At 36.3% G+C, this 22,816-nt stretch overlaps 1 protein-coding gene across 1 annotated transcript in view; it reads right to left on the reverse strand.

Moving 5' to 3' along the window:
- LOC134537837 (spectrin alpha chain) overlaps window positions 1-22,816 on the reverse strand; it is a 99,423-nt gene that overhangs the window by 8,084 nt on the left and 68,523 nt on the right. Inside the window, exons 34-36 of the mRNA XM_063378695.1 lie at window positions 21,577-21,796; window positions 18,178-18,327; window positions 16,397-16,509 (exon numbers count right to left, since the gene is read on the reverse strand). Of these exons, the coding sequence (XP_063234765.1) occupies window positions 16,397-16,509; window positions 18,178-18,327; window positions 21,577-21,796 (483 nt within the window). The remainder of the gene's footprint in view (window positions 1-16,396; window positions 16,510-18,177; window positions 18,328-21,576; window positions 21,797-22,816) is intronic.

The raw sequence follows: 22,816 nt of genomic DNA on the forward strand, positions 1-22,816 counted from the left end.
TGATTCCAGGTATTCCTGGTTTTTTTTAAGAAATCCTGGCTATTTCCCGTATTTCCCGATTTCCCGGTTGGCTGGCCACCCTGATTATGGTGCCACAAAGATTTAAAAAAAATTAAGTGAATAATACTAACAAAAGCCAAACAAAGTTTTAGGTTAATTGTAGGCCTGTTTTTTTTTAAAGTATGAATTAAATATGTTGAATATGAATATTATATTATTCTTGAAAACAAATATTGAGTTTGAATAGTATGAATGAAAATTGGAATTCCACAAAATGTTTTTCCCCCCCATTACACAACAAATACGAACGTAAAGAAAATGGTAAATAGTAGTGTAGTGGCTTTTGGAAAATATAATAATACTGAAGTGAAATGTTAGCTTGAGTAAGCTACATTAACATTATGTAAATTGTTTGTTCAAATATTAAAAATAAAAAGTATATTGTGTAGCTAAACTAACTACTAACTAACCAACCAACCTTACACTGAATTTTTTTTCTTATTTCTCAGAACCCGCTACTCTACATATTGATCCAGAAATTTTTTGCGAACTGGCCCGAAACCTTGCGATTTTTTTTATGAAATAGTAGTTAAATGTGCTCACATTTAGCAACAGCCAGGTCAGGGTGTCTACCAGATCTAGTAATTGAAATTCCCTGATTTTTCCAGGTTTTCCAGGTCTAAAACTTAATTTTTCCAGGTTTTCTTTAACACAATTACGACATTCCATGAAACTGAAAAAACTGCATAACAGTACATTGACGGGTTTCAAAGTATTTCAACTTACTTAAATTAGTAAAAATATTACCTTCTTCCAGACGTGGCCAAAGTGACTCAATTGATGGCAAATAAAACATGCTGCTACAAATATTTCACACACTTACTTTTGCAAAAAACATTAGTAAGAGGAAGCTCCCGTCAATTTCGCAGTGACTCAACTTTTGCGTTTATTGCACTTACTTCAGAACAAGCCAAATCCAACACTCAAGCCTTCTTAAACTGCAATGCCTTGATCTCCTCTTCAACTCTTCTTTTTTCTGCCTTCTTGTCTTCTTCCTTTTTGTTTTGTTTGCAGGGCTTCCTTACGCCTACAACTGGCATTTCTTACATACAGTAACATGGACTTGGTGATATCAACATGCTCTACACCTCCAGAACATTGAACACAGTCGTACACTTGTCTTTGTGCAATCAGTGTTTCTTCCTGCAAGTTTTCAGTCAGCAGATTAGAATTTACTGAAAATCCTCTTTCCAATGATGCATTTCCATGGGAAAGTAACATCATCATCCTCAAAAACTTTAGAAGGCCTGTTTTAGCAGCTATTGTATGTGCCTTAAGAATGAGCATCCACAAGTGATCAAGGCACCCGTCTTATCAAAAAAAGACGAGAACAGTGCTTCAGAATCTTGCGAGGAACATACCAACTGATATGATCACTCAATGTTATCAGCTTCTTGTCCTGATAGCCACCTGTTTCGAAGACAACATTCTAAACTATAATTCACATGCTGTTTCCTCACACTCGAATTTAAAGCCACAGACGGACATAAGCAGGAAATTCCCTTGGTAAGTTTGTACTTCAGGGGACTTTTGTCTTGAAGTTTTTTTACCATAACCTTTGGACAAGTCCTAACATCATTTTTCAGTAACAGGACAGACTTTTCTGGTACTTTCTCTTTCTTGATGGCATGGCGTACTGCATAACCCAACATGATATTGTTAGCAGTCAATATATTTTCCTGGTTATCTACATCCAATCGAGATACATTGCGTTTCTCGTTTCTCCAAAAGCTCTTCCGTACCTCTGGTTTCACAAACTTTCCTGCCAAAGCTAATAAAATGTTGTGCCGTTAATTTGTAAATTCGACACAATATATTTTAAATTTTTATTATGATTTTAAATTTTTGTGTAGAAATTTTATTTGCCCTACTATAGTGTAATTTTAATTTGTTAGTCCGGTGTACTCCTCTGAGTTAAACTTTGTCTCAGTGCTCTGGAGCCCCTTTCCCATCGGTTGTATCGGATATTCTGCTGGCCTAATCACTGACTGGCAGACCGCTTACCATTTCCCCCGCCTTCAGTCACGCCTCAAGCCAGTTATATTATTTCCCTTCGTGACTCTAACTGCATAGGCAAGGCTGTAGCTTGCAGGCGACCAGTTCGCAGAGACGAGCTGAGATCCGCCTTTTTCATCACGTCGTAGTGTTATATTCGCCCCTCTGTAGCCACGACGGGGCGTAGTTTCCCACCAACGTTGCATTTTACCCCCACCTCCCCCCATTCTCAGTTCCAAGTAAGACCAATGACCGGTCGTAACCCCCTGGGGACCGGTGACCGTTCTCTAGGTCTGCCACGCAAAAACGAAGGCGCCAACACTGATCACTAGCGCTTCCTAGCGGCCAAGTCGCGAACTTCTCCGCTTGCCTGCCCGCTAGGGCGCCAGAGAGCAGCACCTGCTTTGCCTTGTGTTATATGGACACCGTGGTCGAGTCGATTGTTTTCAACTCAGACCCCCTCCGACAGAGATCGCTACGGTCGCCCAGTGTGGCCAACTTCAAGACTCCTGCTAGAGTTTTTTTTCCGCCCGCATTCGGGCAACTTCGGTATTTTTCGGCGGCCCAGACACCCCCCTCTTCCACCTGTTAGAGCCGGTGGGCATTTTTAATTACGGGACGCAACTTCCAGCGACACAGACCAACTCGCGTCGCGTCTGCAGACAGACCTCCACGGCGAATCGGGTAGATTTCATCCGACCGTTAACGAATATGTAGTCGCCTTGTATAAGGGATGCTATCCCTCAAGTCCATTTTAGTAGATTAGTCTGTCTGCATAGTTTAGTTATTTGCCTTAGAAATTTTTCTCTTTGAAATTTATTATTATGAAGAAATCATCCGCGTCCTGCCGCGCAATTCGTGAGCTCCCGAGCCTGGCTGACTCCACGACTGCAGCGTGCTGGGCAACTCCCCTGTTTTGGTGAGTGATAATTCGCGAACCCTCCTTTTTCCCTTTAAATTTTTTTTCCGGGCATTTTCTGCCCCATAGACTGCCTGTATACCAGTTCTAATCAGTTTTGATTTGGACTGTTGCAGACAGGGTTCGATGACCGGGAGAGATTGATGCCCTCATCTCGTGCCCTCCTCCCCTTCCCTGTTCCGTGGGAAGAAACATTAGAAGAAACTTTTCTACCACCCGACGTGATTGTTTGAAGACCCCGGGTGGTAATGTAATTTCAACATTTCCCCTTTACCTAGCGACGAACTATCTCAGCCGGATGACCAACCCACCAGCGACCAGTGTTTTTCTCAAGAAAATGTAAAACGAATAGAACTAATTATCAATGTAATCGGACCCATCCACTCATAATGCATATGTTTATATTTCAAACTAAGAATGTAAATTAGTTTAAGTAAGCGCTGGCCAGCCCCAATTTCGTGTTCCTTTTGTTAATCTTGGAAAATGGTTAAATCTTTTGTATGTATGTTAAAATAATTGAAACATGATATTCATCAGGGCAAATAAAACAGGGAAACTATAGATCAAGTTAATCGTGTAGTTTTTATTTTATTGATTATAACGATCCCCCAACTTCCCCTTTGCTTGTTACAGGAAGTTCCTAAATTGTGTTTGTTCCCACCTCGTGTCGCCTCTGGTAAATCATTTCATTTAACGTATTTTTTTTTCCAGCTTGTTTCCAAGGCTCTTTTAATTAATTCCAAATAATTCTATTTTGAGGCACGAGGGGTGTTACAATGTCTACCAGTGAATCATACAGAAAAGGTGCCATGGGTAATTCACTTTGGAACATTGTAAGAAACAATTCAGGTCTGATGCCAAAGAGTGGAAGAATGTAAATTTTACTTCTAGAAGATTATCTTAAAGAGCACTTTTCACTACATTGAAAGACAGATGAAATAGAAACTTCACTAACAAATTTCTTTAGGTGGGGTAACGTTTTCATGGCACGCTCAGCAACTGCAGTATTTTCTAACCATCTGATTGCACAAAATATCTTGGGAAAAAGCTCTGATCTAGTTATTCTAATGTAATATGCCCTCCTTGCAGGTACATGCTTAAACAATAAGTAACTGTGCCTCAAAAAACTAACCACGTCCCATTGTGTAGCAGAAATTCCAGTATTGAAAGCACCATGGACCGTATAAAGCCCACAGCAACCAATTTCTAGCAATGATGGCGAATCTTCACCAAAAGTGTCTGTGATATGTATTTTCAAAGCTAACAAAAATGCCCAGTTTACGTTGAGGGCATCCATAGAAACTTAAAATTAAATGCACCTGTCGGTGTAATCCGAACGCGGGAAGTACATGCTGCAGTACATCACGTCAGCAGAACAACAGACCAGCTTGAACCAGTTTGTATCACGTGATTTAACGTCACTTCCGAATCCGATGGTAAATAAAAGAAAATGGACGTGGGAACTGTTCGTTATTTGCCATTCAAAAATAAAAATGGGAGGGTATACACTTGATGCTACGTCAATGCAAGCTGTTCAATAAACAAAAAAAGTATTGCCAACTACAACCTACAAAACAAAAATTCCCTGATTTTTCCCTGATTACAATATTCCCTGATTTTTCCAGGTTTTCCAGGGTCAGTAGACACCCTGCAGGTACACTGCATTTTAGTTCAACTATACAAATATATATTTTCTTCTAATTTCCTCTGGAATCAAACACTATAATTTACTATTGTTTTAAGTCGCAACATCTGTATCATTATTCATACATACAGCAAGTAAGCTGCTACTGTTCTGGGATCTTATATTACACAAATTATTTAAACTCAAAAGAAAATGTTGGTATAATACAAATTCACAAGGAATGTAATGTCAAATTTTTGAAAACAATTGAATTTTCATTATTTTGAAGTATTAGTATTAGAAGTCAAATTGAATATGGGTAAAAAGAGCTTTTTATATTCGAAAATCTGAATATTCATACAGGCCTAGTAAATTGCACAGCACATCATTTGAGTTGTACTTTTCACAGCGGTCCCTCATCTTTACCAAAGTTGCTACCTAAACTGTATTATACAAAGGTGCAAATTCAATTTCAGATTTTTGTTTTGGAAAAACTGAACCATTATCCTAAAAACAATTACTATATCATTACTGATAATAGACAGAAAAACTAATATTTGTACTTATTTTAAAAGTAAATAAAATATCTGCTCAAGTCTCCAACAGGAACTCTTTTACAGACATTCACAAAGTTACTAACATAAATATGTAGAACAGTTGGGAAGTTTCATGATCTAGATTTTTTTTTAAAAAAAAAAAAACTTATCCATCAAAAATCCTATTAAAAACATGCTTTTTTTTTTTTCAGGCACATCTAATGTCATTTTGTTTAGTGTACAAGCCTAGTAATTATGTTAAATGTTAAGGTGGTTCCTTTGGGTGACACTTTCTACGAATTAAACACCTCTATTAATGTTACTAAAACAATTTAAAATTTATAAAAATATTAGATGTATGATTAATATATATGTTATTTTAAGAAGCAATTATGTTTCATTGCCTTAGTAAATGCAATTAAAGCTAGCACAACATTGAAAGAAAATTAATCATATATAAATTTAGTGTTAAAATATATAGTTTTTCTTCATGAATGTACAAACGCAAATTTTACCTCTGAAATTAAAGATAACAGATTATTACTAGGCATGTGCAAATATCAGTTTTTTTAAGTTCAAATCAAATACAATTACCAAATTATTTGCGAATACAAATAGTGAATTTGAGTAGTAAGAATTAGAGTTAAAATATCAATACAATATTTTTCCACATCGTGTAACAACTTCTGGACAATTAAACTACATAATAATACTAAAGTGAAAGGTTGGTTAGGTTGAGTCATCTACAATAATATGGAAAATTTTGTTAGGAAATTATGAAATAAATAAATTTTTAATCATACAGCTAACCCAAATCACCCAACCCAACAAACACCAAAACCTAACCCAACCCAACCCAACCCAACCACCCACCTTTTTTTTACAAGCTTCTGCAAAAAAAAAAAAAAAAAAAAAAAAGGACATTGGCATATAAATGTGAAAAAATGAACTGGAGGAAAAAAGCAAAGGAAATGCTATCTGTGTTGTTTTGTTGCAATGCCACAGGAACAAAAAAAAATTGAGGCCATTAATCATTGGTAAACACAAGACTCCCAGTTGCTTGAAGGGAGTTTGTCTTCCTATGGATTATGCTAGTAACACCCGTGCATTGATGACGAGAGAACTCTTCTCAAATTGGCTGGTGAAAACCATTAAGGATATGAAAAAAGAAGGAAGAAAAATTCTTTTGTTAATACCGTAATCACTCGCGTAATGTCCGCAGTAATTTGACCACATTTTTTGGCCAAAAAAATGGGGTGCGGACATTATGCGAGGAAAAATACAAAAATACAAAATTTTGTGTCTTAATTATTACTAAAAAGGCACCAAACGTATCTAAAATCAATTTGGATTTCACTAGCTATTTTAAAAGAATATTGCTGCGGGATCGCTTGCAAACAACCCGGCTTAGACCATGTTTACTTTGCTGTAATTGCCACCGGTAACTGTCTCGCACCCGCCGGAACATTAAAAAAAATTACGCGCTACACTGAAATAAGTGTGGTTACGTGTGCCTTATTAATGTGATTAATATGTGATGGATTAAAATGGCTATTAACGGCACGGCTGCAATATTTTAGCCGCACCATATCCTTACGTGCGGCGCGTAGGGAACCAGCGAGCTGGCAACAGCGCAGTGACTCACCAGTTCCACATCTGCTGCGCACTGTACTCCCCCCCCCCCCCCCCCCCCCTTCCCGCAAACTGATGGCCTTCGTGACGTAGAGAAGGAGGAAAGGGAAGGAAACATTTAGAGCGTGAGAAAGTCCAAGGGAGGGATTCCAACCAAATGTAAACAAAGAGGGGTTCTGTTCTGTTCTGACACGTAAAACAGGGTACACACTAATTAAAGTTGACGTTTCTTTTACGCTGCGCTGCGTGTCTTACCTCAACAGAAAACAAGACTGATCCACACTGTGTTGCATTTGTTGACTGCAACTGTTCTTTTATTTTCCGCCACTGACGAACACTTTTTTCGTGCACTTCAAACTCCCTTTCAGCAGCCCTGTTCCCATGCTCTTCAGCATAACGAACAACTCTTAATTTAAACCGCGCAGTGAAGAATTTATATTTACCCATTCTATACTCTACAATACAAAACTTGACGCGAAACTCATGCCTTGAACTTGCGTGCGTGTTGGTCAGCTGTGTTTACCGTTACCGTGCTTTGTTCAGTTCAACGAATTTCCCCACCCTTTCAGGACAGGAGAGAAAGGACAGCTCAAGGTCACTGCTTTGTTTACAGAGCCATCAACTTTCCATTCATACTGCGTCCTTTAGGGGTGTGTTGCCCGCCGTAGACGACTGGTGCGGACATTATGCGAATTTTTAATTTTTTCTTTTAAGGATATATAAATAAAGGGTGCGGACATTACGTGAGTGAATACGGTATACACCAGTGCAGCACACAGAGTTGATGTTCAACTGGAAAATATCAAACTGATGTTTCTGCCAGCAAACTGCACATCTAGTTGCAGACCCTTGATCAAGGCATTATTCAGAGTGCCAAGGTAAATGCCTTGTTGAGAGGTTGTTCATCAACATTAAGTTGAAAGTGCCCACCAACATCAATGTTTGTCAGGCAACTGAGATGATCACAGGTGGATGGTGTAATGTTCAACAAGAAACTATTGCCAACTGCTGGAGAAAGTCTGGCATTGTAAACTGTAATGCTGACGAGCTCATTGCAGCTACATCAGACCAGGATGCAAGCCACACTACAGCACAAACAGGCAAAAGCAATGACATTGACCCAGAAGTATGGCAAGAAGTGGCAAGCCTCGATGCAGTTTGATGCTGTTTAATTCACAGACTATGCTTCTGTGGATAATGAAATAGAAACAACACCAGTGTTGACTAACAGCGACATCACAATCATCAAAAGCTGAATCAGATGATGATTCTGACAGTGAGAAGCTGCCTGTGAGAGCTACAGAAGCTATTCTGAGATTATAAAAACTGAAAAAATTCATCTCTAAACACGAAAAGGTTCTGGAAGAGATCAGGAAATCTTTCTATTAAATATAAAATTTTGTTAAACAGGGTATCATTCAAACCTGAAAACAAACTGAAATCACAGATTTTTTTTTTTAACTAAACAAACTTAAGTTATGCAGAAACACCAATATTTAAACTGATTGCAGAGTTCGCCAAATGATAATGCTGTATCTTATAATAACGCTATTTTTAATTTATTTTATAATTTTTCTATTTTTATTTATACTATGTACAATGTATTTTTCAGTACTAAGTATGTACTTTCAGTATTAAGTAATAAAACTTGAGGTTCCTGTAAGTACTTAGTAATGAGATTCTACTGCAGTGAAAAACAAAAAAAATGAGATGTTTATTCCTGGCTTGGTAAAAAAAACTGTATGGAACTGAAATTAAATTATTAAAACATTTATACAAATTACCAACTACAGTAAAACCAGTTTAATACAACACTTAAGATGTTTTCCTGTGTAAAATGTCAGACTAATATAGTACCAAAAGATTTCCATGCCATTAACCTTAACATCCCTCGTTTTAATACGTTTTGGGGTTATTAAATTTTCCCGTTTAAAAAGAAATAAATAACACAAAATAAATCTTTGTTTTCTACCATAAATCTTAATCCATTACATGCCTGAACACATTCTGAGCATAGTGACCAATTGTTTTGCACACTAATTTTTGGGTTTGGGTTTATATGGATGCTCGGCACGTCTATCAGTACCGTAACGTCTAACTTGCCCAATATGTATCATGACATTTACAGTAACTATGGTACTGCACCCGTAGGTTATGGTACTGTAACATTTAACTTGCACAATGTTTATCAGGCCATGTATGTTAACTATGGAACTTGTCCAGTTTATTTGTCACTTGCTGTTGATTTGTTTTCACTTCACGTATGTCGTGCACCTTTTTCAGCTAGGTCGACGGTAAAAGATGTATATTTCGTACGTGTGTTACTTTTTGATGATGCACGGTACAAACTGATTATATTCACATGGATGTTGAGAAACAGTTGTGAGTAAACTTATATCCTTAACGTTAATGTAAACAAAATTATAACATAAACATTCAACTTGATCAAGTATACATCATGACTTAAAGATTACGTATTTTCTGCGTGCTATATTTTACGGAGAAGTAAATTTGATTTTTTTTGTCACAATAGAATGTTATGTTTTGCAGAAATATTTACAACAGAAGTTAGTGTTGATGATCTACATCCCTTGATTATCACAGCCATGTTACATTGTCAGTAGTACAGTTTTGTTAATAACACAAAACGATAAAAGAATGGATATTCACCCATCCCAGCCAAGCAGTCGGAACCTGCAGTCACCGGACAGCCGGAGCCGGAAACAGTTTCACATTACGATCATGACACACCGTGCAATACTGCAAGTTTACTACATGGAGTTGCAAACACACGGCTACCCATGCCATTACTGCTATCACTTTGTGGCCAAAACTCAACACAAAGGCATACATTTATAGGTACTTAAAACAGTGTGTTCTTGATAAAAACTTATCCAACTAATAAAGATACGAGGTCGCAAATATTTAGGTAGAGTTGAGTCCACACTAGTAGAGCCAAGCTCGAGTTATACCAGAAATTTTGGAGATTAATTAGTTCCTGATGTTTATGTTAATTTACCATTAGCATTATATTAAAATTAAATGTCTTAAAACGAGTGAGTGTCGTGGAAATAAGTAAAATATAACTATCAATTATACCTACTAATAATTTTACAATAATAAATGCTATTTATATAAAATGATTAATGATGTACAAGTCTGCAAAACTCAGTAGATGTGAATGTCTTAAAAGTAAAGAAAAATTGTATGGTTAAGCGAATTTGATATATTTGATTGATAAAAACTTAATGTTTTTCTCATATTAAATGATGTTGACATTTTCCCTCGATAGTAATTCTTATGGAGAGCATCTTTTCTAGAAGATATTCAGGAAAATCTTTTTTTTAAAACTTCCTAACGTGTTTTCCAAGAGAGCGTTCTGATATATTAAGTTGGTAGTTTACCAATGGTTAACCTTTTTAAAGAGTAATTACAGGTTAGGTTAGGTTAGCTACATTACCAATGGTGAAAATGGCTGGCTGGGTTAGCTAAATTAAAAGTACTTAAAATTGTTTCAATTGGATTGAATACCAATAATTTAATACTTGTTTTGATATTTATTGCCAAACCAAAGTCCACATTTACATGTTTTACACAGCAAGACACAATTTCTGAATACGTATAAAGTGGCAACTCATTTATTTGTAACATGACCAGGAATTACCATTAAATTTTTTAAATTTTTTTATATATTAAATAAACATTTTTTGCTCTGTTAGCTTCGTGTGTTACAGCATGAAAGTGATTCTACATTTTTATTTGAATATATTAATATCAAATTGCAGGATATTAATTTTTTATAAACAACAAAAATTAAACTATTTTACACTATTCTTTTTTATACATGAAGTGAAATTAATTCTTAAAATGGACAAAACGGTTAATTTTTTTTTCTTTTCAAATAGTTATTTAATCTTTATTTCATTGTTTGAATTGCATGTTAAAGTAATTTTATAGACAGGCGAAAATGATTGTTCATGGTAGAGAAATAATTTTTATGTGTATGTATGCAGATTATGTCCTGTCCTTTTCTCCACATTTAACAGTTAATTTTGTAACATCTAAACATGTACACGTAATGTATGTTCTCTGGTTTATGATTATGTTCTTACCTTGTCTTCATCATATAACAGTAAAATACACTAGTTTCTTTGTTGAATTTAATGAAGATTTTTGGATGACTAGGCCCTAATGTAATTTTTTAAATAAAAAAATATTAAAGTTTTAATTATAAGCAAGGGAACAAGAATTTTTACTAAACAAACATTAATATTCTTTGCAAATTTTATAACTAACTTTTTCACACTGATTTTTGCACCTTATTAAAAAGTTTTTACACTAATTTTAAACCCATATTTGGACTGTTTCTTTAAGCATCTTTAATCATGACTGATAATTTGAAATATGTCTATAAAGGATTTTTTTTCTGATGATGTAGCAATAAAATATCTATATATATAAAAGAAAGGCGTGTTAGTTACACTAATTATAACTCAAGAACGGCTGAACCAATTTGGCTGAAAATTGGTAGGGAGGTAGCTTACAACCAGGAGACGGACATAGGATACTTTTTATCCTGTTCCCGGGGGGAAAAAAATAATAGTTCAAAAAAACTAAAAAAAAAAAAAGCTTTATATAGAAAACCAAACTAAAAAATAGAAAATCAAGAAAGTTTATTGTTTACAATAATCATAACCCACTCTCACTTTTCATTTAATTAAATGTCACTTTTCATTTAATTAAATGTCACAATATTTAGTAGACTTTGTTTATATCGCGCCAAAGACAAACTGAAAGAAAAGAGCTCGCACATGAGCGAAATGGTTTTCTTTACAATGTGCAAACTCTTTTCTTTCAGTTGGTCTTTGGCGCGATATAAACAAAGCCTACTAAATATTGTGAAATTATATAAATTGACGAAAATCTTATTTTGCAAATTTAATAATGGAATAATCTTATCAAATTAGTGTATTGTCATTGGTACTCGATAAATCTACAAAGTTTGAATGAAATCTGGCAGTTTAAAGTGGGTCAAAATCGCACCTAAAGGAGTTGGTTACAAACATACAGGTGAAGCTAATATAAAGCGTGTAAATAAAGTGGTATAACAAAACGCAACTGAAAGTAAAACGAAAAATTTATCAGTCAAAACATCAGTCTAGCCGTTCATTTGTTAAAAATGGTATAGCAAAACGCAACTGACATGGAATAACAAAACACAACTGACTGCTAAACGTTATGTTGTCTATGGTTAAGTATGGTTGAAAATTTGACAATGTAAAATTTTAAAGTGACCGGTTTATATGCTTTTTCCAGTTTCTATTGGCTTATCGTGCAGATATTATCATTAACAATACCATGCCGCGACCAAGACGATCAAATCTTTCCCGACAAGGCCGTAATGCAACTAGGATTCGAAACATTGCGAATGAAAGGACTGAGGAAGAACAAGAAATTGCACGTGGAGAGCGCCGCGTTAGTATGGCTCGACTTTGTGCTTCTCAATCACAAGAGCAAAGCGAGGCAGCCCGTGAAACCTCAGCGATCAACAACTAGATAATTTTCGACGCACAATAAATATTTATCAAGTACTGATTTGAATCGAGCTTCGTTTCAATACGATTGCAACACCGATTACTGCTTGCATACTAGCATTCGCATTGGGCCAATGGACGTTGTTTGCGAGTTTTGTGGCACATTGAAGTTTTCCGGAGAAACGCCACGATTGTGCTGCCTTAGTGGGAAAGTGAAATTGCCATTATTGACTCAGCCACCTGAGCATTTGCATTCATTGCTTCGTGGCGAAACACCCGAATCTCGACATTTTCTAGCAAACACTCAAAAATACAATAGTTGTTTCCAAATGACCTCATTTGGGGCAGACATTATCGAAGAACGAGGATTTGATACGACATTCACGGTATTTATTTATTTTTGTACTTACCTACAATAAAGTAGAATAATAATAGTATACTATACTTATTCTTATGTATTACTAGCTTTTACCCGCGATTTCGCTCGCGTTATGTCCTTAAGTATCAAAGATCATTTCAAAGAAAATAAAATATGGTAATTGTTTTTTTATTGCGTGACTGGAATCATCAGTATTTCAAAATTCTAACATCCGATTTAGCTTAAAAAACTGAAAACATGCTTTATTGAAATGTGTTTCACTATTACAAAAAAAATCATTTTTAATAAATTACAAAATTCTCTTGAAAGTAAAATATAACCTTCAGCATCAATTTAATAAAATCCAAAATCTGCTCATTTATTGCGTCTAAGGAGCAGGCGAAACAAAGTTCGCCGGGTCAGCTAGTAAATATTATAAAGATTTGTAGGCATGTGTGAAGGTCTCTTTTTAAATGCGAAGCGAAGTCGAATCGAAGCTTATATTGTGCGAAGGAAAATCGAAGTCGAAGGATTTGAAATAACATACAGGAAAGCTTCACTATAAAGAACATGAAGGGACCAAAAAATAGTTGAGTTTGTTATACTGAAGTTCTTTATACTGAAACATAAGCATTGTTATAAATATGTATACCGATAAACACATGAAACACCTTAAGTGTACTAAGGTTCAGTATCTCAGTCATTAGTCTATGGCCGCTTGAAGAACCTGTTCACATACTCTCTGCTGATGCTTTGTCTATGGTCAGGAGACACATTGTAGGCAGAGCTGCCAACCTCAAATCACACCCATCAGTAATTACAATTATATGGAAAAAGTACATGTAAATCATGCACGATAAATTTTTCCTGAGGAATTATGACACACACAAGATAAAATAAAGACAATAATATGCAAAAAAGAAAAAATGAAAAATGTAGGCCTATGCATATGAATACAATGAAAATTAATGAATCAATGAAAAAAAACGATTTGAACAATACAATCATCTGAATATGTAAGAAATGTCAATAATTTTACAGGAAATTTTCAACCTTCAATTCAAAGTATGCAAAGTTATACTTTTGAACAATTGTCATTTTATTTGCTTCTTTTATCCTGGTTGGATAAGAACTGTCTTACAAACAAACAACAGAACTTGTAAACAATAACTCTGCGTTAGTTACTTTCGTTTCTTCAGATGTAGCGAAAAAACTACGATATGGATTTATTGCTCGTCATGACTATAAAATGTTCCGCATGTTTCTTTAATTCAATGTGCCCTCTACAGTCATCCCTTCCAACGTGTGCAATCGAAAAGTCACACGTGCATACATTACAAAACGCGCGGTGTTCCAAAACATTTGAAGACGACAAGCATCGTCATTCTTTTGAATAGTTAGGTCTTAGGTCGAAAGTTTTGATGAATTGCGTTATTTTTTTTCTCCCCCATATACACTTTTGTTCTGTCACACGCTTCATTTCTACAACCGGCACTGAAGAACACAACACTATTGAAAAACGTAAAAAATTTCACGCCTGTAGACACGACAAAAACACTATGGACTATGATGAAAAAAATGACTTTCAAAAAATAAATTAAAACACAGGTTAGCCAAAGAACCGTACAAAAATTATCGTGATGTAAGTAGCCAAAAAACGAAAAATCCGAGAATTTGTACTAGTTGTATCGTACAACGGACGTAATACCATTCCAATATCTTAAAACACGAGAATTAATCTACTAATTTCGATAGTACGTGCGCACACATTATAGTTCCGTTATTGTTTTTGTTTACGTACACGCTGTTACGTTTGAATAAGAAAATTAAAAATAAAGAACAAGTTTTTGGATGGTAATTTTTTTCATAATTTGCCTCAAGGTTGTTCGTTCAAGTGAATATTTTTGTTTCACGAAGAAACGGACCGTCGTAAAATTTGTTAAGATGAAATAAAATTCAAGGTTATTATATACGTTTTTGGCGGGACCAAACAATGAGTTCGGTTAAGTGAAGTGTTCGTTTAACTGAAGTTCGTTGTACTGGTGCTTTCCTGTAATTATTAATACAAAAATAATTGTTACATATGTTTCATCATGATTATATATATAGACTAAAGAAAATTCCATTGTACCAAATATCTTCAAAAAATGTATGTATACTACATACGTACTGTTAAATGTCTTAATCCACAGGAAAAATGAATACTTTTCATTTATTTAAAATTTGTAAAATTCATTCATCTGGTTTTCATTAGAAAAGTTAAATTCCGCTTGGCTTTGAAGCGTGTGAGCCAGCCATTTGAGGCTTGAAAATGGTCAAGTCCAAGCCTTAGTGCCTCCATTCGTGCTTTTTCTTGTAGTGCTGTGCCCGAGATTGGTATGTTATTAGAGCGTGCTTGCACAATCCAATAAAAAGATTTTTGTCAAGGTCACTATCGATACATTTGCTATATCTTTACCTCTTCTGGTGCAGCTTTGCAGCATTTTCTTCAATTTTTGCTCTGTCTTTTATTATTGTGGACAGAGTTGTAGGTGCAATATTAAAGCGTTTTGCAACATCACACTTTTTCTTGCAGTTTTCAACAGCTGTAAGAATCTCTAGTTTTTTTTTGTATGGCTGATACCCACACGCTTTTGGGTACTCATAACTTATACGGTTAGGCTTACCTACATATGGTGCCGTAATACACTAAATATAAAAATATAAACTAGTTATCCACGTTGTCACGTCACCATTAAACAAGCTTCACGAAACGTCACAAAATGTTCACTAGCGTCGGAAACTGTGTGCCACTAGATCTGTTAAATAAATGTTGTATACGTATTACATTTGTGTACGATTGCGAAAAATGTCAATCAGAAATGATGTTTACAAACTAATTATAGGTTAGGTCATCGTAACAAAACAAACGGTAGCAAAAAACGGATTAGTAGTTGTTGGCCATCGTATAATCCACGTTTTATGTACCTAGCCAGATATGGCCGCCATCGGCCAATATCCATTGCTACAAATTCAAACGCGAAAATACACATTTTGTAGGATAAATATTATAATCGAATCGTTTTTTATTAATAGAAAAAGTTAAGCGTTTTTTTATTTATAACTCTTGATTATTCCGCATAAATGTTATGTTGCTACACCGATCACACAAAATAGGACTTTTTTTATACGAATGAAATTTCTATCCGCATGGTTACCAGCACTGCAACTGCCATTTTACTCAACGAAATAAAGAAATGTATGTAAACAATTTCCACAAGACCTGTCGTTAAACAAAGCTATAGAATTGTGAATGAAATGAGAAAATGTTTAATATTTTGTGTATTAATATCGGCAAAACGATACGTATTAACGAGAAATTACCGTCCAGGACTTTGAAAAACGTATGTTATATATTTATTATGCCTATTAATTTGCATGGAGTTTCAAGGGACCGGCGGCTTTATACGTAATACTGGGTTGTACGTTAACAAGAGAGACGTACTAGAGAGAATTTGCTGTATACATAAACGGAAAATTACCCGCCGCAAATATATTTTGGCAGTATATATATATTGATCCAAATAGTGGGCCAAACGTTTCTGGTAAAAATCTTCGACTTTTCCACTCGAAGTTTATTTTTGTCGAAGCCAAAGTCGAAGGAAAAAAATATCTTCGATTCGACTTCGAATACTCGAAGCTTCGCACACCCCTAAAGATTTGGTGTATTAATGCACTAATAACTTCACAATAGCTTACCTAGTTTCGGTGAGCCACTGGTGGAATGCATTAGCATGCTTGGCAAATTCTTTTCTCAGCTTGTCATTTTCTTCCTGTCGCTGGGCTTCTTTGGTCAGCTCAATGTCACGTTCCTAGACAACAATCACGAAACATTTCTCATGAACAGGCTGATTGGCTACGTATACATGATATATGTTTATGTTAGATTGATTTTATTTATTTATTTCATAACATGCCCACCAACAGCCAGAGGCTTTTGCGGTGGGCACGACACATACATATGGACACAACTCATACATACAGAGAAACAGGTGACAGGTGACAAATCGGAAGTGACAGGTTTATTAAAATATTAAAAATTTTTTAAGAAAAAAAAATTGTTCTTATAGAACAAACCTACCCAAACCAACCTTTCACTTCTGTTTTATTCAACTTATTTCCCAGTTCAAGGTACTCTACATATTGACGCAGAAAATTTTCACACAATACAATCCATTTCACAGACACACCTGAAATTTTTAAAATAATACAGTATTCGTGAAACAGTGACTACATGAATTCATATTTACATATATCAACAATTATTATTTACACATTCTCACTGCTAATGGCAGATAGGTATTCTGTATTTTAATTCAGTAATATTTCAAATACATTTTCTGCTAATTTCCTTTGGAATCCGGAACAATTACGTAGTTTATTTTGTTTCCCTTAACACCTGTTTCGTCATAACATACAGCAAGTAAGCTGCTATTGTGCCGCTGATGGTAGATCAACTGTGACCATTGCTTTATACGCCGTTGCAACTATCACGTTCACTTCTTTTAATGGCAATTGTAAAGGAATATCCATGTTTTGTATTGTAAGCCATGGTTAATATTTTTTCTCCCATTACTGCTACGGGACTACATGTAATGAAAATAATACAAAAATACTTTGTTTTCAAGATCGAAATGTCACAAATAGTCAGTGCTTTTAATCGTTCACACAATGTTTCCGTTGCTGTTTAGCGAGATTGTTGAAAAATAACAATTAATACTGTTGCATGTTTAAAACACATAGTATTGTTATTGTTTAAATTACACGATCAAATTAAAACATCTAAATTGTATATTTATATTGCACAAATGACTGTTAACTTAAAAAAATGTTGGTATAACAAACTCATGAGGTACGCTGTGTAAAGTGTTTGTAAAAAACTGAATATTCGTTATTTCAAAGTGTTAGTATTCAAAGTTAAATCAAATATGAATAATAAACTACTGAAATTGGAATATTCAAATATTCGCACACAAGCCTACCACTAAAAAAAAAGATCAAGAACCAAAGAGAAACCTTTAATGACAAAATTTGGAAAGTAGATTTCAAGAATTTACACTCCAAAGTACAAGACTCTCAGTGGTGGTATACATAGGACTGGACTAATTGGTAGTATCAGATGTTTAAAGATTGCAGTTGTTTTAAAGAACTGTTTTTACCGCTGAAAAATTGTAACCAAATGACACTGATTTGTTAGTGTTCATGCACTGTATTTTGCATCAACCATAATGAAGAACATGCTACCATTTGTTAGCAATTAAAAAAAATAAATTCTTAAAAGATTTGATGTAAATTTACACAGCTGCTAAAGAGTTTGAGTTTTTAACAGAGATAAAGTCATTAAAATTGAAAACGTAAAATAGAATTGGTAAATGCTTGGTTCTTGCAGAACAGGAAGTAGATGCCAAAGATTAACAGTTGATTGAGGTACAAATGACCACATTCAGGTGTAAAGGAGAACAGATGATACGAATGCTGACCTTGATAATCTTCTGCAGGTTCTTCCAGGTGTCCTCCAGAGCTTCCATGGTGAACCAGGTGTAGGGGTTCGGCCCCACGTTGAAGCTCTTGATCTGCTGGTCGAGAGCCCCCAGGGCCTGGAAGTCGGCTTGCGCCGAGGAGAGGGACGCCTGCAACCAGACAGCACATTGGTGGCGTGACGCTCTCACTCGCCATTACAGCTACCAACTCAGGCACGTGAAGCCACTGTCGATAATCACATCATCAGGCTAATGTAGATGTGTACTTGCAAAAGTTACATAGGCATAATAAAGCGTTCAAACTTACATTATTGTAGAATTTGAGTAGCTTCTAACAAAATGTTTCGATAGTTACTTAATGGAACATTCATTTAGTAAAATAGTGGACATCCTGCAAACAATTTAATAGTTTACATATCTGTCAACTTGTACGATTTTCCCGTAATTTGTACGGAAAATAATTCATATTACGATTGTACGGAAATTCGGAACATCTTACGATTTTTGTCTGTTCAAAAATGCAGTATAATATTTTAGTGCCCATATAAATGTACCGTTTGAGCAGCATTTGTTATTGTTTAACAACATGGCGTCCGCGATATGAGAATAATGGAGTCAGAGAAAAATCGTTCCGAAAAGGAAGTAATTTTTGTAAGTTTTGTTGGTACACAGCAGGCTGGATGGCTACTGATCTTGCTAATCTTTTGTGCAGAATAGTCATAAAAGTAATTTTTGGGAGTTTTGTTGGTACACAGCAGGTTGGCTGGAGACAAGTGAAACCATTCATGTACGAGTGCGGTAAATATTTTATAAGTTAGCACTTGTATGAAACGTAAGATAATATGATTTCATAATGGCTATGAGTAGTAAAACAAAATATGGACAGGTGTTTCGGTCATCTTACTCAGAATTATTATCTTTCATTACTAAGAGTGAAAAAGGCTCTAATTTTGCGTTTTGTAGTGTTTGTTGCGACATTGTTTCCCATGGCGGCAAGCACGATATTTCCTATCACGTCGAGAGCTTGAAACATGCAAATAACGCGAAGCTTGCAGAAGAAACAAAAAAAAATCGGTAGTTTCTTTTCCGTGAACCATAACAGTGACAGTTATGTGATTAGGGCGGAATGTTATTTTACAAGCTTGTTAGTGGAACATAACCTTCCATTCAGCGTCGCCGACCACGCCGGGCATTTGTTTCGAAAAATGTTCCCAGGGTCTGATATCGCAAAAATATACAGCTGTGGGTGCACTAAAACTGCAGCAATAGTAAAAGAAATGGCTTCCAATACTGACGCTTGCCCGCCCTTCCTATATTAAATATCACGTTACTTTACGTGATAATTAAACCCAAAACGAGTTTTAATAAGTTCAGAAGCAATTCAGGGAAAAATGTATTTCGGCAATAGGCCTACTCACGTAATATGCGGCGACGAATCTGCGCGACGTCGTAGGTTATAAACAAAGCGACGAACAATAGAATAATTCATTAAAGCAACCAACCATCTTTGCCCTTTATTTTTTACGTCGCTATAACCACACATATTAATGTACTGCTGAATATAATTGTAAATATGGACGAGTTGTGTACACAAATGTATATTTTTCGCTTTGTGACGCCATCTTGTGACCGGCGAACTACCAACTGTATTTATATTTTATAAAAGTATAAATTTAACTAATTAAGTTGTGAAAGCAAGTTTAAATACTTTTTAATACATAGGATTGAATATATATGTAGGAACATATAATTATTTATGTCAAGTTTATCTTTTCTTTTTTATTATTAATATATAGTTTATACTTCCACCACCAGGGCAGGGAAATTTCGGCGAGAGTTATGCGCACGCATCTCATCCCTTCCAAAGAGGAGTTAGTTCGCCCCTCCCTTCCTTTCCTTCATTCCCGCGCATTTCTCCCTATATAAAGGCGAGGTCATCCACCTAAAAGTCAGTTGATCGGCCCGACGGCCAGTGAGGCTGGAATCCGCCCACTGGCCATAGGACGATCATAGGGGCTGGCTATCCGTTTTCTGCTGCTCGCACCCCTCCTTCGCGAGTTAGGCCATCCGAGGACCTATCTCGGCCTAGGGAATTTGTCTCCCTTCCCCCCCCTTTCTGGACGATAGGGTGTTCCGTGTATAAATTCTGTGTATGTTGTAAAAGCCGATGCAGGCAACAAATTGAACTGTTTCGACAATTCAGGTCAATAAAAGTTCCGTGGAAAATACCGACATTATTTTCAATCAATAGTTTAGTCCCTATCTCTCACCCCACTAGCTATTCGCCTACACCAGCCGAGCGTGAAACCTGCCGCAAGACCAGCAGCTTGGACCTTCTCCACCCGGATACCTGGCTCTCACCCAAGAGAGACATCGGTGAGAGAAGAGGAGACTGATCATCACGTCAATACTACTACTTCAGTAGTAAAGTGCTTGCAAAGTGGCCCATACGCACTAGCTACTGGTGGAAGCAATGACACAAGTAATAAGTTATATCCTCTCGTGGTAACTTATTACAACCCTGACTGCAGGTTAGTAACTAGTTGTGTTTTGGCCATACCTTCATTGGAAGGTGCTTCTACTGGTAAAAATATTGGGCAGTTATTGCTATCAGAACTTAAAGTATGAATGTGCCAATTCATAATCGTATAGGTTATGGCTGTGATAATGCAGCAGTTATGGTTGGAGTTAAAAATGGTGTTATTTCTGTATTAAAAGAAAAGCAGCCAAATTTAGTAGTTATAGGTTGTCTGTGTGCCACTTAATTACCTAATTTGGCTGCAGAATAGGCTTCTGCAAGTTTGCCAGTGAGGGTGGAAGAAATACTTGTAGACATTTATTACCTTTTGGAAAAAAGATCCAAAAGAAAGGAAAGGCTGCGTGACTTTCAAGGTTTCCATGATAATGAAGTTTTAATAAATTACAGTAACTTTTTATTTAACTTTCGTATTTTGAGAAGAGACGTGGTGTTATCAATGCAAAATAAACACGTGTTTTCCGGATCACTTATTTTAAACATCGCACCTGATTTACGCTATAGATTTGTTAATTTGGAAATCTTGCTGCTTGCACTCCTAACAAGTTGGCAGGTATGAGTTTATAAAGGCACACACAACCTCTCAATGCCTGAAGCACAACTGTGTTGGGTTTTTAGTGAGCGGTCACAGGGAAGTACATTTCCAGTGACTTCATGCAAGAAAATGTTAACAAGTTATTTTACTTTATGTCATTGTGACACAAGTTACAAAGCTGCAGTTGGACGTTAATTACCATCGCTTTTAAAAGAAATGTTACAGGATCTTAATCAAAATTTATGTGTGTGTGTGTGTGTGTGTGTGTGTGTGTGTATGAATGTATTAAACACTACATTGCAGCAGGATACCGGGCAAAGCAACAGACCTGGAACTGGGAGTGGGCCTCCTTGAGGGCACGTATCTCCTCGATGGAGTTGCAGCGCACAGGGTCGGTGAGGTCCTCCTCTGCGTTCTCGAACCACGAGTTGAAGGCAGAGGCCTTCTTGGCGAAGGTCAGGTACAGCTCCTCGATCTGGCGGAACTGCTCCTGCATGCGCAGCAGTCTCTGCTTGCGAGCGTCCGAGTCTGCCAGCAGCTTCTGCCACCTGTCAGCAGCACGCACACCACTCCCAGTTACACCCCACCCCCCCGAGTTCCACGTTACAAACTGCAAGATTGTGTGTGAGAGCAACCATCTCTGTACTCCCGAAAACTATAAAGGCGTGAGGCAGAGAAACTCTGAAAACAGATTTCAACCAGGGCTTCTGAAAACATTAATTGAAGTGAGAACCAGCTGTAGCTACAACAGTGTGCTCGAAACTGCCCTGAAACAGTATTGTTTACAATTTTCTCTGACTAAATACAAAATATTTATTTGTTCTGTCCAAGATGAAATTTATTGTATAACCAAAAACAAAATTAAATATATAGCCCTTCCCATTACTGTACAACACTATTAAAACAGACAAACTTACACAACAAGTTAAAATTTTCTACTCCAGATATCGTAACACAACGTTGATTTAGCGATGATATGAAGAAATTTCCACGAGCAAATCCGATGGATAACTGTGTTTATTTTTCATATACAGCACGCAAAGCCAACTAAAGCCATGTCACACTCAATTGATTTTCTCTCCCGTCCACTCTTGAATGTACTCTTGGCACACTAGCCAGACGTCAAGATCCAAGCTACACTAGAGTCCCGTTATAGCGAGGTGTCACGGTTCCAGGTTTGATCCTCGCTATAACCGAATTGGATAGATTTTGGCCCCCCAAAAATAAAAATTAACCGAAAATAGCATAAAAATTGTGTTTAAACCTGTATAATTGGAAGATAACAGGTTATATTAACGAAATCTTAATTTCTGTGAGCAGATGTGTGAATTCTCTTTAAAACGATACCCCACAAGTACGGATGCGATCACCGATTACGTCAAAGTAACCAGAATACCCTACCACGCTATAGCATCTCAACTCGCAATCGATTACTGGACTTGGCCCGCGGCCGACGCAGCATTGTGCTGCTATCTATTGTTGACGCGGGCTGTCTGATGGCGGCCATGTTGGATCGGGATGTTGCTAACAGGCGGCGCTAGTGTAGCGCGACAATTTAATTCCTTACA

This window comes from Bacillus rossius, chromosome 12 (genome assembly GCF_032445375.1).
Source record: "Bacillus rossius redtenbacheri isolate Brsri chromosome 12, Brsri_v3, whole genome shotgun sequence".
NCBI classification, from domain to species: Eukaryota; Metazoa; Arthropoda; class Insecta; order Phasmatodea; family Bacillidae; genus Bacillus; species Bacillus rossius.